This window comes from Triticum urartu, chromosome 6A (assembly GCF_056163025.1).
Source record: "Triticum urartu cultivar PI428250 chromosome 6A, HENAU_Tu73, whole genome shotgun sequence".
NCBI classification, from domain to species: domain Eukaryota; kingdom Viridiplantae; phylum Streptophyta; class Magnoliopsida; order Poales; family Poaceae; genus Triticum; species Triticum urartu.
The window spans coordinates 565,913,210-565,932,464 of record NC_141878.1 but is presented as its reverse complement, the minus strand read 5'-3'; the positions used below and the strand labels follow the sequence as shown (position 1 = coordinate 565,932,464).

General features: G+C 43.4%; 1 protein-coding gene across 2 annotated transcripts; it reads right to left on the bottom strand.

The window, feature by feature from the left end:
• Positions 1-5,716: 5,716 nt before the first annotated feature.
• Positions 5,717-17,866, bottom strand: LOC125515097 (sporulation-specific protein). Of its 2 annotated transcripts, XM_048680518.2 has the most exons (12): positions 17,474-17,866; positions 17,220-17,392; positions 16,066-16,195; positions 14,938-15,138; positions 14,680-14,802; positions 14,464-14,501; positions 14,276-14,390; positions 9,129-13,667; positions 8,387-8,506; positions 7,347-7,454; positions 7,021-7,163; positions 5,717-6,217 (listed from the first exon to the last, which is right to left on the bottom strand). In XM_048680518.2, exons 3-12 carry the CDS (start codon positions 16,141-16,143, stop codon positions 5,989-5,991), a joined length of 5,694 nt encoding a protein of 1,897 aa, XP_048536475.2. In that variant the 5' UTR covers positions 16,144-16,195; positions 17,220-17,392; positions 17,474-17,866; the 3' UTR covers positions 5,717-5,988. The 2 variants fall into 2 exon arrangements, with proteins under 2 accessions (XP_048536475.2, XP_048536476.2); XM_048680519.2 differs by lacking the exon at positions 16,066-16,195.
• Positions 17,867-19,255: the final 1,389 nt, after the last annotated feature.

Below are 19,255 nucleotides of genomic sequence, written 5' to 3'. Positions count from 1 at the left end.
ACGATCTTTAGCAAAACTAACATTCGTTAGTCCACGGACATGGTCCCCCTTGAGAAGACTTTGCAAAGATCTCATATTGACATGGGCTAGACGGCGATGCCAAAGCCATCCCACATCAACTTTACCATTAGGCATGTCGCGGTCTTAGTGGGTCGCTCCGAAAAGTTAATCACATATAGACCGTTCTCGACATGCCCAACAAAGGCTACTTTAAGAGTCTTGCTCCACAAGAGGGCCACGGTATCGATATCAAAGAAAGTGGCAAAGCCCATGATTGCAAGTTGACAAACGAAAAGTAAATTGTATGCAAGGGACTCAACAAGCATGACCTTCTCGATCGTGAGATCATGAGAGATGACCACCTTGCCAAGTCCCAATACCTTAGAGGATGAGGCATCACCCCACTCGACATTGGTGGGCATAGATGGAATCTTGTGCACATCCACCACCAAGTCCTTGCTTTCGGTCATATGATTTGTAGCTCCGCTATCGAGCAACCATGATCCCCCACCGGAAGCAAACACCTACAAGAGATTAATGCTTGGTTTTAGGTACCCATTTTGTAATGGGTCCTTTGATGTTAGTAACAAGGATCTTTGGAACCCAAATAGACCATTCAATGTATTCATGAGGAGAACCAACGAATTTGGCATAGACATGCCCATCACTAGCACGGCATAACACATATGAAGGATTAAAGTCGTCGGCTTTGATGCGAGGAGTGGCATTGCCCTTTTTGACAACGCCACCCTTCTCATTGTTCTTCTTCTTCTTCTCCTCGGAGGCACTCTATCCCTCCTTCACAAAGGTTTGCATGAGAGGAGGAGGTCGTTTGGTCTTGTCATTCTTCTTCTTATTCTTGGAGTCGGGCACGTACCCAACCCCTTCCTTGGCCACCACTCCCTTTTGGTTGATCAAGAGGTCGTTGAGGTTCTTCTTGCCTTGTATGCAAGTCTCAAGACCTCTCTCAAGTTGCCCCTTTAGCTTAGCGTTCTCCTCAACGAGATGCACATGCTCACAACACGGGTTAGTAGCATTTGCATTATCAATTAACATCATACGAGGAAAAGTGGCTTTTTCCTTGGTTAGCTTTACTTGAAGTTGATCATGAGACTCTTTGAGGCTAGCATGAGCACCCTTCAAGACCTTGTGAGCATTGTCAAGTAGATCAAACTCCTCTTTGAGTCTAGCAAGATCAACCTCAAGTTCGGCCTTCTCGGAGTTTAGCACATGAGAAACAATGAGGACATGATCATAATCTTTCTTTAACTTAGCATGATCAACATTGTGTGACTCCTCAAAAGCCAAACGAAGACCACACTCTTCCTCAAGAGCATTGGAAAGATCCGAAATCTCATCGGCATAGTCACGACTATGCTCTTCCATCTTAGTGATGGTGTCTTCGTGAGCCTCGATCATGTCATTGACTTCACCAAGTTGTTCCAATAGAGCAACAAAGTGCTTCTTGGATTTTTCCCTTAAGTTTGCCCATAAAGGCCTCAAACTCATTTGTCTCCACATTCGCTCCCTCAAGTTCATTAATGCTATCCGTCGGAGAAGGATGATTAATGATGGTAGTTTTGATGTTGGGGGTTACCTTGTTGGTGGCTTTAGCCATGAGGCATTTGGTGGTGATGCTCTCATTGGGTGAGTCGAAGAGGGACACCCGTGGAGTCATCGCAATGGCAACGGAGGCCATGGCAACCGACTCATCACCTTCATCATTGTCGTCATCCTCATTGTACTCTTCTTGTACCACCAATGCCTTGGGAGGAGTCTTCTTGGTGAAGTTGCTCTTGTTGGGGAACGACTTGGCCTTGTCCTTTCGGATGAGCTTGCCACCATTGTCTTCCCTCTTCTCATACGGGCACTCCGCAACAAAATGACTCACGTTGCCATAATTTTAGCAAGTCCTTAAACGTTGCTTGCTCTTCGTGCCACTTGAGTTGTTCTTGTTAAAGTTTGGCCTCGAGTTTTTCTTGCTCCAAAATTGCCTCGAAGCGAGTGCCATGTGTTCATGATATGCATACTTCGTATCCTCGGGGTTGCTCTCCTCTTCTTCCTCTTATTCTTCTTCAACGGAGAGCTTGGCCTTCAATGCAAGGTTGGGATTCTTTGCCCTTTGAGAACGAAGCACCGCATTGTCGGCGGTCTTGTTCAAAATGTTCATGGCCACAAACTCATCCAACACTTCGCTTGAGGTCAAAGTGTGGAAGTCCGGTCTTTGACGAATGACGGAGGACATGGTCTTGTGGTAGGGCATCATTGCCTTGAGGAATTTGCGCTTGATCCAATTGTCATCCGTGTCCTTGCTCCCGTGATCTCGGAGTGAGACCGCGAGTTTGGTTACCCTCTGATAAAGCTCACGATGTTCTTCATCTTCTTTCATTGCAAACTCATCGGCCTCATCTTGCACCACTTCATAGTTGGAGCGTTGAATGCTTGCGCTTCCCCGGTAGAGGGAGACAACACAAATCCACGCGTCTTTGGCCAAGGCGAAGGGCCGAAGATGAGGTAGGTCTTCGGGTGAGATTGCATCTTGAATGATGAAGAGAGCATTCTCATTGAATTGATTATCTGCGGCTTCTCGAGGAGTGAAGTTGCTTGGATCATGCGGATAGAAACCTTCTTCAATGATTCTCCAAAGGTTAGCGTTCACATGATTTAAATGACGTTTAAAGCGGTAAACCCAAGAATCAAAGTCCTCATTTTTCACAATCTTAGGGGGAGGACCGGCATGATTCAAATGAGTAGAAGGAACCGGTCCACCATAAACAAGTGGTGGTTCCACATGAGCAAAGATGTCGATGCCATTTTTACCACTAGAAGAAGGAGCCTTTTCACTACTAGCTTCCCCCTTGTCGGGGATAGCATCCGTCACCTTGTCGGTGGGGTCACCCACTTTCAACGGTGTGGTGGATAGTTTAAAGCCCTCAAGAAATTTAGTAAACATGCTTTCAACCTCGGTGGTCATGGAGGTTTTCAATGTCTCCAAGGCCACATTGAACTCCTCACGAGAGACCGAGGTTCCCCCATCGCCCGTAGACGAGGTCGGATTCACATCGGAGTGTTCCTCCACACCGTCTACGGTATCAACCATACTCTTTGGATGGTAAAGTCTTTAATAAAGAGACGGGGCTCTGATACCAATTGAAAGGATCGATATGGTTGACTAGAGGGGGGGGTGAATAGGCAACTACCAATTTTTAACTTTTCTTTACCAAATTAAACTTTGCATCAAAGTAGGTTGTCTAGATGTGCAACTAGGTGAGCAACCTATATGATGCAATAACAACAAGCATACAAGCAAGCAAGAGAAGTAACACTAAAGAGTTTGCACAAGTAAAGGTAAGAGATAACCAAGAGTGGATCCGGTGAAGACGAGGATGTGTTACTGAAGTTCCTTCCTTTTGAGGGGAAGTACGTCTCCGTTAGAGCGGTGTGGAGGCACAATGCTCCCCAAGAAGCCACTAGGGCCACCGTATTCTCATCACGCCCTCACACAATGCGAGATGCTGTGATTCCACTATTGGTGCCCTTGAAGGCGGCAACCGGACATTTACAAACAAGGTTGGGGCAATCTCCACAACTTAATTGGAGGCTCCCAACAATACCACGAAGCTTCACCACAATGGACTATGACTCCGTGGTGACCTCAACCGTCTAGGGTGCTCAAACACCCAAGAGTAACAAGATCCGCTAGGGATGAGTGGGGGAATCGAAAATCCCTTGGTGGAAATGTAGATCGGGGCCTTCTCAACCACTCCCGAGCAAATCAACAAGTTTGATTGGCTAGAGAGATAGATCGGGCGAAAATGGAGCTTGGAGCATTAATGGAGCTTGAGGGGGAAGGGGTAAGTCAAAGGAAAAGAAGGGGACCCCCTTTATAGTGGGGGCAACAACCCAACCCTTGCCCCACCAAGCAGCCCCGCACAGGGCGGTAGTACCGCTAAGGGGGGGGGGGGCGATACTACCGCTGAGCCAGCGGTACTGCCGCTTCAGCTAGCGGTACTGCCGCGCAGAGAAGAGCAGCAGGGATCTGGACCCAGCGCGGTACTACCGCGGTGGTAAGGGCGGTACTACCGCTCCAAAGCGGTACTACTGCCGCAACTAGTGCCGCAAAACCCGACACGAGAAAAAGAGCCCTCGAGTCGAGGCGGTAGGGGCCAGACAGCCCAGCGGTAGTACAGTTGCGGGGTCACCGGCGGTACTACCGCTGGGGAGCGGTACTGCCGCTTGTGACCCTTCGGCGGTACTACCGCTGGGACACAGTCAAGAGAGAGAGAAGATCTCTCCGTCGAGGCTGAGGACGAGGCGGTGGTGCCAGGCAGGCCAGCGGTAGTACTGCTGTGGAGTCACCGGCGGTACTACCGCTGCGGAGCGGTACTGCCGCTTGTGGCTCCTCGACGGTACTACCGTTGGGTTGCGCGGTACTACCGCTGGAACCCAGACAGGACACAGAAAGAGAAGAGATCTCTGCAATGAAGTGGAAGAGGTCTGAGGGTGAGAAGCTGATGTGTACGTGTTGATTCCACCCAAGCAATACCTCAGCGGACCCCCTCTTGATAGTACGGTGCCCTCTACGCAACTAGTCCACCGAAAGAGAAACGAAAGAGCTACACCGTCTTGAATGACACTCCGAAGGGAAGAAAACATCTCGTGCCAAGGATGAATCTGTGAACTACTCAAAGCACATGATTAGTCCGCAAACATGTTGTCATCAATCACCAAAACTACCTCGAGAGAGATATGCCTCAACAGATGCCCTTAGTGCACTAGCTAGCTAGTCAAAATGCCCCCTTAAAAAACTAGAGAAAATGCCCATCTATAATTTTTGAATAATCCAAAGAAAATAATGACATACACACAATGCACATAATACCCAGTAATCATGCTACAAAATATTCAACCAAAATTTGACTCTTAACATCACAAGAAGACAAATTCGGCTGCATAGCATCTTTTTCAAATCTGCGCTGGATAGTACCATGTCTGGTATTATTCACTATAAAATTGCTCTTTTTCTGTTTCTTGAGATATAGACCAAATTTGGTTTCAAAATTTCGAGGCATGGTAGTAATGTAATCGTGCGAATTCTGTTTTTAGAACAGTATTTTTTTATTATTATTACCAACAAAAATACTACGCTCGTCTAGTACATTAGTACACCTAATGAGCCTAGTTCATTAGAGCATCCACAGTGTAGCATTTTGCTGCATCGCCGCTAAGCCAAGAAATTTGCAGCTGCCGGCCTTGTTAGCTGCTCAACATATGAAATTTGGAGAAATCATACATACATTCCGTTGTGCCCTGTGAATCATTGCGTCCTTTGTAAACAACTTCCTACCATGCATCTGATCAAGGCACCAAGCCATGATGAACTTATTTGGTTCACCTAACAGCACATCTGAATATGGATTAGAAATGTCAAATGTAATCCTGCCAGCAATGTACATGCAATCTGTGTTTAGTCTAAATATGTAAATGTTTGGTTTTACTCCTACATAACTTCTTATGAGCATACAGTAAGAGATACTTTATGCATATTTTATTCTTTCTTTCTTTTCTTTCTTTCTCCTTTGTATAAAAACATTGTGCATATTTTCAGTAAGAGATGGTTTATGAGCGAGAGCCTCGTAACGCGCAAGCAAACAGATACCATTCACAACTGGTTCAAGAACAAATGAAGCAAAATCAAGCTGGGAAAGAATGCTGGTAGTATCTCAATCTCACATTCTGTCAAAAATTAATAAGAACAGCAAAGCAATTCAAGTCACCCTCTAAAAACTGCTGAGACGCAGCAGTCAGCGGATGTCGCCATATTAACAATTAATTAGTTGATGGAGGGCCTGTACACAGATCAGATGTTGCATCTTTATGAACTATATCACACACACATGATGATTTACATTACAAAATGTATTTCTTCCCCGCAGCAAAAGAAGAATACCGACCAGCTAACATTTCTTCTTCTTTCATTTCCTCCTATTATTTCCTGGGTGACCGGGCTTTCAGGGTCATTGCGAGTTTCTGTCGTTCGCCTTCCACCTCGGCAAACTGCAAGCTGAGCTCCGAGTACCTGCCGTGCATTTCCTCCAACTCGCTCTCGACAGCCACTTGTTTTCTCCTCAACTCGATTGTATCCTGTATCAGCTCATTGATGTCCCTGAAGCTTTGGAACACCGCTGATTCGTCGTTGTGTTGCTTCAAGAATGAGCTGAATGTTCAAGAGATGAGCATTTAGTTAGTTAAGTAAAACCTGACTTACATTACTGAAAGCTACAAATTTCAAGTTTTTTTTCTTTATCCTAGTTAGATTAGTTTCTGAAGAAACTTTAGTAGCTTGACAGACCAAAAAACATCCAGAGAGAAAAGACACTCTATATCAATAAGCACAGTTTCTAAAATTCTCGAGTTCCTAAGGCCACACTTGGGAGCAGTATCAAGGTGAGCAGGTCGCAGAAGGCCTGGTCGGCAAGACAACCATGAGGGTGGTGAAGCACCCAAAAGGAGGTGCCGGCAATGGACCAGGCAGAACAGGGGGTGACTGATGGTGCCCACCAGGTCAGGGTGTTGTGGAGATCCCTTGGAGGAGCAGAGAAGGTCGGCAGTAGCATCATGCTCCGTGCGCCGCCATCGCTGCAGTTCTTTCCTCTCTCTCTCCCTTGTTTCTCTTCTCCAGGATTTCAATCGGGGGCTCCGGCGGTGCTTAAAACTTTCCGGACGTAACGACACCGAAACGTCCAGAAAATAAAATGTTAACGACGAACCAAGCGTGATTTGAGACAATGGCAGAAATGATTTACACCTCCGACTAATACGACAGTTTTGGGCTCGAAAACGACCAACCAATCAACCCTAAAAAGATACTTCCCTTGGTGTATTACCATGACCAGACTCGATATCTGAGCATGCATTCAGTCCAATATGAGGGAATGAAAGGGCAGCAGATAATAAAGGGGAACCTGCTTTACTAGACAAGAGTAAACTTATGAAAATAGATGCAATATAACTAATTACCTCTGGAAAAGGATGTCCGTCTTCTTCTTTGTTTGCAGCGCTTCCGCCAACTCAAGCTCCAAAGCAAGTACTCTTTCCAAGGCATTTCCAGAACCAGGAAGCTCTTTAAATGAAGGGAAAATGCTTCGCAAATGTTCATTTGCCTGAAAATAGTGACATGTGCACACACAAAATTAGCACAAGGTATATGGACTGCAGGTTCATGTCAAACGATGGAGGTGGATGCATGTGGGTGGTGATGGAAGAACTCTTTTATCATCTTGGGATAGTGGCAACAAAAATGTTGAATAGTTATATTAGAACAGAAAGGTGAGAAGTACACATACCATATCAAGCTGTGATAACGCCCTTTCCAAACCACTGAGCGACGGATCAATAAGATTAATGTCAAGGGGAAGAAGAGGGGATGAATTCTCATTTTTAAGTCTTTCCAGCTGCATATGTAAAATAATTTACACTGAATTAGCCCTGATCCACATCATGCCGAGTATCAAGTAATTACTGATTCATAAAAAACAAACATAAGTTGTTTGTTGTTTGAATTGCCCAATTTATTGACAAAACCAACTTTGGAGATTGGCTAATAGCATTAGTTTCCTTCTTTCTTGTATTACTTTTTGCTGCAACTGTTTTTGGGAGCATATTGTAATTAACTTCTCAAGTTCTCATATAAAAATTAATAAAAAGCTGTAGTAGGAAATTCTCCTGCTGTTCTCTATCAAAAAAAAGTCACAGATCTTCCTTACTATTATCAAACAAACCCATATGGACAAAACTCATAAGGACGTGTGCAGCGGGCTTGCAAACCAAGATGTATAAAGCTCGTAAGGGCGTGTGCAACGGGCTTGCAAACCCAGAGCTACGGACGATTTGGGAATGTCCAATCAGATTGTAATACTTTGCCTAATTAATAAAGTGTGAATCACTTTTACAAAAAAGCTAGAGCAAGGGAGAGAGAGGAGTTGGATTGTATTTTCTCTACTGCTCATCACTAAAGCAATGAAGAGACGAGAGGAATGCTAATTAAATGGGGATTTGTGGCCAGAAGGCTTGCTACATACGAGATGTCTACGGTAAAGAAGATAGAGATAAACGGGGAACATAAGGAAGAAAATGAAATGAAGATTTCCATTTTAGGCAAGCACTTGCCCATTCACAGATGTAATGATATCTAAGCACCATGAATATAGATTGAAACACTCAAACCTACTGCTCTGAAAACTTAACTGATTAGATTCATATCCTTTCCTCATCAATAATAAGAAAAATCATATGTTTTATTATTTTTTATGTAAGAACCCTTTCAAAACTTGGTAGGAACAGAATTTGTGTTATAAAAAGTATAGTAAGAGAAGTTTCAACATACCTCTTTCTGGAAAAGATTCAAGTCATTTGCCAATTTCTTATGCTCTTTAGAAATATCTTTGATGGTATTGTCGACAGTTGGATGATCCTCCAATGATTCCTCAGATTGCTTATGGCAGTTCTATCAAAATAGTACAATTAAAGTAAGCTGAGAGAAAAAACACTGCTATAAATGTTACAGATACCGAAGCAAAACAATTCTAAAAAAAAAAGTTAGTTGGTGTAATATATAAATGCACACTGCCAGATGAATATCTTTCAACTCTACTTGGTGATTGTGAAGCAAAACAGCAAAAGCAAAAGTGAAGTGTCACACCAGGAGGTGTGTGTATACACTTCTCGACAAAGCACTGACAGGTAAAAAATTAACAAGAGCCGGATCTTATTTCTTGTGAAGTTGGGTCAAAGGACTGCGACATCATCCAAACTAATATTGCCATCTGATTAACAAGCTATTCCCATCAAACGCTGAAATAGTAGTTTCTAGGATGTGCTTAAGCTATCCAGATCTTAGACGCAGGCCTCTTTCTAGTCCTCTTATGTTTGAAATATATAGATTCAAGGTAATTTGTCACTACAATAATATAACATGAGAGCCATGGTATATCTCATATGTGTAAACATACTATCTTACAGGGAAAAAAATACTTCAATTGTGAGCAACTGTCAAGTATTCCATGTGCCCTAGTTTCAATCGCAATTAGTCTAAACTAAGATAAAGACATTTATGTTAGATTGATTACCTCCAAGTTCTTTGTCGGTGCATGCTTGGCATGTGGATGCTCATCAGACTTACCAACATCTTCTGATTCTGCTACATTTGATGAAATATGTGTGCTATGGATTTCACCTCCATCTTCCTGTAATTCTGAATCAACTTCTGTTAGTTTTGGTATTAACTCTGGTGCAGACCCAGATTTAACATCTCCCAGAATTTGCCCGATAGATGTGGCACGAGGGATGCGTGATCCAGAATTATCAGGTGACGCGACATGGTCGGTTAATGCCATATTCTCCAGCAACTTTTTCACTAAGTCAAGCTCCACCCTTATTCTATTGCGTTCCTCACTGCACTCCTGAAGAGAGACCTCAATCCTCTGCTTTTCTTCTTTACAGCAATCGAAGTTCAGTTTTGTGCATTCCAAGTCCGTCATTATGCTGTCATATGCATTAGACAACTCTCTTTTATCAGCAGATAAATCCTGCATCTCCACCTCCAGTTCAGAAACTTTCATTGATAGCTCTTCAATTCTTTTAGCCAGAGCAATCTCGTTTTTCCTCCCAGTTTCAACCTCGTCCAAAGCACTTTGTAACTTCAGTAACATCTCTTCAGAATACTTTTTAGAGACAAACACCTGACTTTTAAGCTCTTGAACCTTTGATTCATATTGCTCTTTGATAAATGCAATTCTAAGGGAATCTTGTATGGCGAACAACGACCCCTCTTTCTCCTTTTTCCCAGCTTCAGCCTTTTCTTTTAGCTCTCTCAACTGGATAGACAGGTTCTTGAACTCTTCTGCCTTCAGAGTTTGTTCAGCAAGTTTCTGCGTAAGCTCTTTGTTCTGTTCTTTTAAATTTGTCAACTGATATCCAGAATCCTGTAGCAGTGATGACGCCTCAGTATGGTGTTCCTCCAATTTTGATTTCAGAACCACGTTTAGAATTTCAACTTCATCTTTCGCTGATCTCAAACCATCAACATGCTCCTCAAGATTTGTCTGCACGGCTCTAAGCTGCACAATCTCATCTTGATACTTCAATTCTGCCTCACTGTTATTAATTGATACTGATGTATCTCGAGACTCACTATTGCTAACCTGAGCCAATGTCTGTTCATTTCTTTTTATAAGCTCTTCAAGCCCTTCCTTCTCTTGAATAACCCTGGCAAAGTTGATTTCTTGAGAATGGATAGCTGATTCAAGTGTGGCATTTCTGTCAGTTAATTCTGCTACAGTCAACATGTGCGCCCTTAATAACTCGTCAGCATCTTTGTTCTTAAGCTGAAGCTTCCCAAAATCATTTTTTAAGTATTCAAGTTGCACAGCAACCTCCTCAACCTGACTTCTCATGCAACTAGCTTCAATTTCAGTGGCAAGAAAGTCCTCCAGAATTGTTCCTAACTGATTTTCAGCATTGGCGAGCTGGGACTGAAGAGAGCAATTCTTACAACTGAGGTCCCTTTTGATTTGCTCACTTTCTGAAAGAGCATCTTGCATCAAACTGTTTTCTTTACTCATGTCCGAAATCTGGTCCCTCAGATGAAGTAACTCTGTTTTGTCCTCATTATAAGATAGCAGGACCTGATCCTTCTCACTAAGTTGAGATGTAAGACTTGCGAGGGCAGATTCAAGATCTTCCCTCGTTGTCTTTTCTCTTAGCAAATTTCCCTCGGTACAGCTCAGACAATTTTGCAAACCTCTGATTTCATTTTCCATGTGCATCAACAGTTCGTCTTTAGACTGTAGAGACTCGGCCAAAGTTTTGTTATCTTCGTCGGATTCTGCAAGAGTTATTTTGGTCCTCTCAAGTTCCTGAACAACAGCAGCAATGTCTTTCATCTTTTCAACAAGAGTCTCATTCTCACTGGTGACAATCCGCAGCTCAACTTCCATTTTTGCCAACTTTGATGTTAAGTCACCATTGCTGATTGAGTGTTGTTCTTGAGCCTCTGAGATTATCTCAAATTTATGTACCATTTCCTGCAGTTCCTGCTGAAGCTTCTCTACATGTCCCTCAGAAATATTCAACTTTTCTTCTGTTCCAGCCATATCACAATGAAACTTCTGCTTCACATCAAGCAATTCTGTTTCAGACTTGTCTGATCTCTTCCGGAGAACATCGCACATTTCTTCCAATGCGTCCTTTTCGTGATGGAGATGAAGCACCTTCTGGCATGCTTGCTGCTGGAAGAATTCCAAGCTTGCTATGACAGCAGCATAATTCTTGTTCTCAAGTTCATGTAGCAAAGATACGTCATCCAAGCATGGAATGTCGATGTCCTTGCTCAAAGAAATAAGTTTAGAGCATAGGATGCTCAGTTGCTCTTGAAGTGATGTAGAAACAATTTGCTGCTCACTGATTAAGGAGGACTGCTTACGTAATTCATCTTTCACTGCCTCAAAATCTTCCATTACTGATCTGAGCTCATCCTTAAGCTGACTAGTTTGCTGACTTTCTTTCATTAAAAGGTTCTCAAATCTCTTCCTTTCTTCAGTGCAGGCATTGTACTTGCTTTCACAAGTTTTATGTTCCTCAACAAGTGTTTCAGATACCACAAGCCTTTCCATAAGTAAAGCATTTTCAACTGAAATATCTTGGAGCTTTGCTTCTAATATTTGGTTCTTCACTGTCAGATCATCACACTTGAAAATGTATCCTGATTCACTTTCTTTCAAACTTTTTGATTGGTCCAGTGCAGAGTTTAACTTGAGCATTAAAGACTCCCTAGCATCATTAGAGTCATGGAGTTCTTTTTCTAGCACGTATAGCCTTCCCTGCATTTGCTTAATCATATCCAGTGCAGTATAGTGAGTTTCCCGTAGCACATCAGAGAACACCTGCCACTGAATGTTAACAGCGTATGTTTCTAAAATATCAGATTCCATTGTGGAAGAAGCATCTTTTGGTCCTTCGGTGTTGGAGCAGTTCACCTGTGAATCAGGATTACATATGACTTCAGATCTGCTACGAAGTTCTTCAATTTTGGCAGCCCGAAGGAGGTTTTGCTGGCCATCCATTTTGTAGCTAAAACTACGTGATGTGCCATTTTCAGTTGAAAACATTTGAGATGCAGTTGCCTCATGAAGACCTTCAGTTCCCCGTTGTTTGACAACAGGCCTGTCTTGGTCATGTTCTATAGTACCGCTTAAATCTGCTATTGCAGAATGCTCTTCAGGAAAATGCTCAGCATCTTCTACAATGGGTTGCTTTGCAAGAGTTTCACTTGACTCATACATAGAGAGAACCTGAAAGGACAGCAACTCAAGGTCTTTCTGTAGACGATCAACAGCTGCAGAATAATTCCATCGGACCCTCTTAAGTGCTGTTTCCGTAGCAACAGCTCTCCTCTCGAACTCCTTATTTTGAGCTTCTAAAGCTGTTCTGTCCTCAGCAAATCTCATTAGCTGGTCATTCATCTCCTCATGCATTTTCTGCTTCTGGGCTTGGAGGACAGAAACTGTGTAGAAACAAGAATTGTGTTCTTTCCTAAGATTTTCCAATTCAATTGCTGTCTGCTTCTGGCTTTCCTCAAGCTTGTGGATAAAAGATTCGTAGTAGCGCTCAATCTGGCTCATCTTCTCCAGAAGATTCTCCTTCTCAGTTTTTGAGTCCTCCAACTTCTGCAAGAGCCCACACATTTTTTCCTCCATCGTGGCTGTACTGCCAGTGTTTTTCTTGTCGGAATTATGATCACGTCCGGAGCTTGATTGATGGGCAACATTGGATGGTGGAGCCAAATGTTCTTGATAATTATTTTCTTTCATTTGTCCAAGCTGAACACCTTGCTTGAGGTTCTCAATAACACGCTGAAGAGCCCCTATATCAGCAAGAAGGAAATCAAGATCACTTGCTTGAAGTCCATGGAGAGCATTATTTCTGGTCTGCTGCAGTTTACTTTCAAGAAGCAGCAAGCCTTGCAGCCATTCTGTTTGGAGATTATGTACTGAACTATCTGTAGCAAGAACACCATTTCCTCCATCAGCCTTATGCTGCAAGGGTTTAGCAGATTTCATTTCTTCCAACTCTCTTTTCAAACTAGAACATTCTGTCCTTAGGGAAGATACTTCAGTAGTGAGCTCGCTGCGTGACATAAGTTCAACAGCAAGCTGGTTAGCTAGGCCCTGCGTTTCACTGCCTAATTTGTCAGTGACATCTTGCAGGGATGTTGCTTCTGACTTGAGCTGAGAAAAGGCCGACTCAGCCACCTCCAATCTGGACTTGAGTCGATTATTCTCGTCATGAGCAGCAGCAAGATCATGACTGGCAGAGAACTCAGGACTCCAACCATGACTCCAATCACTGCTCCCTTGTGGTGAAAGACGCTTACCCCGAAATGGCCCCTTCTCTGGTGTAGGGCTTTGACTTGTCGGACAAAGTGGTAAATCACCTGAGTGTATGCTCCTAAAGCTACTGATTTCATGACTGCCACACGGATCATTCTTTTCGGCAAAATAACCATCTGAATTATGTGATGAATTTTCATAATCTTCGGTTGAACCCGCAGAATCTTCGGCCACAGGGAACCCCAAAGAAGTTTCTTTTAACTTATTCCTTGCGTTAGCCTATAACAAATGATAAAGATAATTATGGTGTGAACCAAGTAACTTAATTATATCAAATGACGATATGCATAGAAAAGAATATGGGATGGTTTAACTAATTTATTTACTAAATGAAAACAGTAGGCATTGCATGATATGCAGATTCCATTCATTGTCACAAATCTAGGCCTAATACGTAAATTCTCTAGTGATGTATCTGCAGCACAATCAGCAATAGTACAGTAAATATAGACCGATGCCTCCAGTTAAAGAACCAAAGGACCACTCAATATAGATCGATGCCTCCAGTTAAAGAAGCAAAGGACCGCGGTCCCTTCAAATGTATCCTTCCATAATCTTGAGATAACCAAGGTCACTCTCAACAAAGCAATCTAGCACATAACTTGGTCTACTTTGTTGCAGTTCAAATCAGAAGTTTTGAATTATTTTTCACCAGTAAACCATGTACGCATGGAAGTTCGTAGTTTTTTTTTGGGACTTCCATGGAAGTTAGTAGTTACTACCAAGAAACAGTGTAAAACACACGACTGCCCTGAAAATGAGCTCTTTGTTTTCCTTTCATGTGCCATTGCAGTGAGGTCCTATACTTCGTAGGGATTTATACCAACCTTATCACTACCAACATCGGATGAAGCAACAGCAACTTCAGAAGGATCGTGACTTCTTTGATTCACTAGCTGCTGGGAACTTCTGGCACCAGTTTCTCTTTGCTGTTCAAATTCCCTGTACCAAGAAAGCACTCATAAGACTTGGGACCAACAATCCAAAACTAATTTCATTGTTGTCATGGCCAAACCTGAAGCCAGTTTTGGTGCTGAGCAGTTGTGCCGTGACCTGCAACAGTATTCATCAAAGAACAACATTAGAAAGGACAACCAGAAGGCAAGCAAAACAGAGAACATTGTCAAATCACTTCTCAAAACAGTGAAAGAGTATTTTTCTGATGATTATAGACATAAGTTAAAATGTTATCTAAAACCCATGCATGTATATTGTAGGGGAAAAAACATACATGTAATACTGTTCCAAAGTCGCAACCACGAAAAGGAAGTGTGATTGAAACAGGCTTCACTGCTTCTGCAAATTCGGCAAGATTAACATCGACCTCCCCAAGAATACTAGATCGAGAAGTCCCCTGATTTTCCAAGAACAAGGGGAGTAAGTTCATCCAGCATTTAAGTGGTGATGATATCAAAACCTTAGGTAACATGTGTGCAAGTCCATGGCCAAGGAAGATGTAGGATAAGCGAAACCAATTTGTACAACGCACCATGGCCACAACAAGCTTGTAGAGCTTGTCATCATATGTCTTAGTCCTAGAATCCTGAAGAAGTCGTGTTGCTTCATAAATAGGATCTGGCCATTTGCAGCTTCCATTCCTCACATTTGCTTTATTTGTTTTTGCAGTTACCTTTCCTGTATCAGCAGAGATAAAGGACAAAAACAACTTGTCCCATCCTGTAGATGGAATCTGCAACAAAAACAAGTAACCATGGAAAGATCATTCAACTATGGATGGCAGAAACATGCAATAATCCTGAGTAATTCACACAAACTGCAAGACTCATATTAGTAAAAATCAGAGAGCCGGAATAAGTCAATTGTACACCCTACAACTTTTGGCAGGGTATGTATTAGTAGTATCTTTCACCCCTAACTCAAAAAATGGACAAACCACAGCCTAAATTTTGGAACTACCCCCCCCCCCCCCACCCACCCCCCCAAACAATCCCCACACGGTTTTGGACGACACGCCACTATATGTAGGATGTTTTTGACAGGCAACGTCATGGGACCCACAATCATGCTCTAGGTTGAGAATGACTAAGCAACTAGTCAGCAAATCAACAAATCAGAAAAATACAAAATCACCCAAATAAACAAATATTTATTTCTTGTTACGTTGACTGTGCTGCATGTAAGCTGAACAAATCAGTGATGTGGCAGCCGACTTGGTGAAGAGTCGAAAAGCACATAGAAAACCAGCCTAAGGGTGACTTCCCGGCTGCCTGCGTGGATACTACTTTTTTATCCCAGCCATGGCATGGAACTCCAGCTGTGGCAACATCAGTGTCCCACCAACATGTGGGGGGTGGAGGATTCCCCAAGGACTGGATTATATTTTCCTTTTCTTTAAGGGGTTTTCTCATAATGCTGGTGTCTGATTAATACAGAGCTTTGGCTCCTTTGCCCAAAAAACAGCCTACAGGTGAAAACAAATGGTTTCAGGAGTTCAGGGTGAAATGTGTCTGGTTTTAGAGTTGAGATGAAATCTAGACCCGTGCAAGAGTTGTGGAATACAAATGGATATTTTCCTCGAAAGTAAGATTCACCAAAAAAAAGTCTTAACAACCAAAAGGGCAAAGAAATGGAGTTGGCATAAAAAAATTGATCTTACATTTGTTGCATGGAATTGCAGCCGGAATACAACTTTAACTTTGGCCTTTTCAATCTTCCATTTTGGCACCCTTGACATGCTGGCGATCTTTATTATTTAAGCATATCGTACTTCTAGGGGGATCTTTTGTCTGAAAGCAAGCACCAGAGACAATATAAACTCCCTTAAATTCATAAATACATCTAAAAAATCACCTTCAAATCAAACAGAATTCAAGCCAAAAAACCATACAAACAGACCAGATTGTCCTCATGGATGCGCAAACGCACAAACACAGGAACAAGAATCATACCCACCACCAATGAGAAAATTTCAGTGTAAAAGCTAGTCATCAAAAGCAACTGGCTGGTACACTTCCATGGTAGCAGTTATACAAATAATTGAATGATTATGTTGATATTGTTTCTGCACTATGCTCCTAACAGTTTCATAGCTATTCCTACTAACAACCACATGTTTCTCAGCACCTCACATGTTCACCAGCGTTAGATACACGGTATAATGGAAAAATAATAACTAACCACTACATGGAAAATTCACCTACACCAAGATGCCTGGATTTATCTTTTTATCCTCTTACATCTAGAGCCGCAGGGTGGAAACATACTAGCTGGCAAGAATTTGCCCCCAATTCACCCAGAAAGGTAAAGTCAGGCAGTACTCAAGAATCTTGTCCTGCTATAATTCATACATAGGGCTAATTCCATGCAGTATCAGGCCTCATTGAGCCAAACTAGGCTAAGCGTTTTGTTTCTCTAGACCCTTGTTTAGCTTCAAAATTATCAACGAATCAAAATATAACATATGCATCTTTAGTTTCAAAGGGCAACTAGGAGAGATGCACAGGTCTGATCAATTTGACAAACTTGCACATTACAAGCAAGGATTTAGAGCATGCTTTGGTTTGCAGCCAAAAATTAAACTATAGTTATATAACACAAATTGGTATTAGTGGATCAGTAGCTGGGCAGCTGGTGTACTGAGCAAAGGCACCAGTGTCATGTGCAGAAAAGAGATGCAGCTAGTTGCAGTGTGCAATTGCAGAGTTCAGAAATCGTGGAAAAATGCAGGCACGCCTTGCTTGTAGCCAAGATGTTCCAAGTCCAGGATAACATCCAAGAGCTTTAAGCAGCCAAGGCATGGACGGAGCGTACCTTGCAAGGCGCCGGAGGTGGACGAAGGCCCTGGCTTGGGGGTCGGGATCTGCGGCGGAGACGGACCGGGGCAGCGCCACGGGATTCGATCTGCAGCTGAGGCGGCAAGAGGCGGGCGGATCCGGCGAAAGGCTGCGGCGGATGAGAGCGAATCCGGCGGGGACGACGGCGTGCTGTCGACCGAGTGAACTGGGGTCAGGGCCGGAAGAAGAAATGGAAGGAGGCGGGAAGGAGGGGCAGGGGAGAAGACTCACCGGCTGCGAGTGGGGCAGGTGACCTCGACAGCGGCGCTCACCGGCGGCGAGATGCAGCGGGATACAGGAGAGAGCACGAGGAGGTCGGGCGCCGCCGTGCTCTTACAGTGGCAGCCAAACAGTTCTGGAGTTCATGCCCAAATCCGCGGTTCGGGGACGAAATGTATGTACTTGCGAGTTGGTGGGGGGCTGTTTTTGGCTTAGCGGCGCTCACCGGCGGCGAGATGTAGACGGATGCAATGCAACTGGTGGATTCGCTTTGATACGGAAGAAAGCACGGGGAGTTCGCGCAAAAGGTGCGGGCTTTTCCACCGAGGTTGGGTTGGGGCTTGATTAGGAGAGGCGAGCAGCAAAGCTTGCTTATCGGGAAGAGGAAGGATGCTGGGCACCAAGCATAATGATGATGTTTGGTCGTTTAATTTATCATTACTTATTTCTTCCCAGGTTTTCTGGTTGGGCAGTAATGTCTGTCTCTCACAGTCTCACTCGACTCCTTTTTCTTTTTCACCGGTACAAGTGGAGTACAGGCCTGAAAATCAGCCCGCTTTTTCTTAACCTCGAAAAACTAGTAGTGCATGCTAGTATATCTATTTTTCTCGCCTTGAGTTTGGCCTCACGAGCTCGGGCGGCGCGTGGAGCGGGTGTGAGGCTGTGGGTGGGGTTCCCTCGAGTGAGTCGTGTCGACCCATCCGCGTGGGACGTTGCCGTGCGGGCCCTCATTGTGCTGGCGGTGTTGACTCCGTGTTCTCCTTATAGTCGTGATGTGGTGTTCGTCATGGGGTTTGCCATGTGGCGGCACCGTTTCTACGTTGGTGTGTGACATTTACACGATGAAGGCGAGCCACGTGGGTTGACCTTGCTCCTCACACATGGGGCGTCGTCTCTTTGGAATCCTTGTCCAATGGCATACAACTCAATATATTGCTTTCTAATGATCACACTAATAGAGACACGAGAATGGAAAGGGAGAAACCTAAGTGATGTTTAGCAGTTCCAGGCCATGAAAGTATAGAGAACAATGCGCAAAAGGAAATGGAACAACAAGAACATTGATTAATCCAATAATATAACAATACTTCACACAACACAGCCTAAAAGGCAATAATTAATAATTACTCCCTCTGCCTCAGAATATAAGAATGTTTTTGACACTATGCTAGTGTCAAAAACATTCTTATATTTTAGGACAGAGGGAGTAGATGGCATAGGTTACAGTAGATACACCAATAGTTAGTCGTTTCACATACATATTCAATACACAAGTACTAAAGACACTTGAACAACCAAGATGGATGTCTTAAAAAACATGATAGATGGTGAGTGGAGGCTTGGTGGATTATGCCTTCCTTTTCAGTGCTCCCCACCATAATCTCCTAGCTGGCAGCTTCAAGCAAATTCTCTTTGTGCCACGGTTTCTTTCTGTTTGTTGCGACAAGGGATCAAGCAACAGTAATCCACACCTAGTGTCACCAACACTTTTAAGGGGATGCGAATCTCCATTGAAGAGGTAGGGAACAATGAATGCTCCCACGACAACAAATGTCTCACATAAGTCTTTGAGTGCCATGGCTAACGAACGTCCAACCAACCTTCGCTAGGGGTAGCTCTTGGGCCGTACTCCAAATCTCATAATGAGTCGTGGCACAAATCCGGGGAACCACAACCATCTAGGTTGCGCATAAAACCAAGAATAACAAGATTCACAAGGGATATATTAAGGAATCGATGAACTTGAGATTTGCCTTGGTGAAAGTGTATATCGGGATCTCCTCTTGGTCTCCC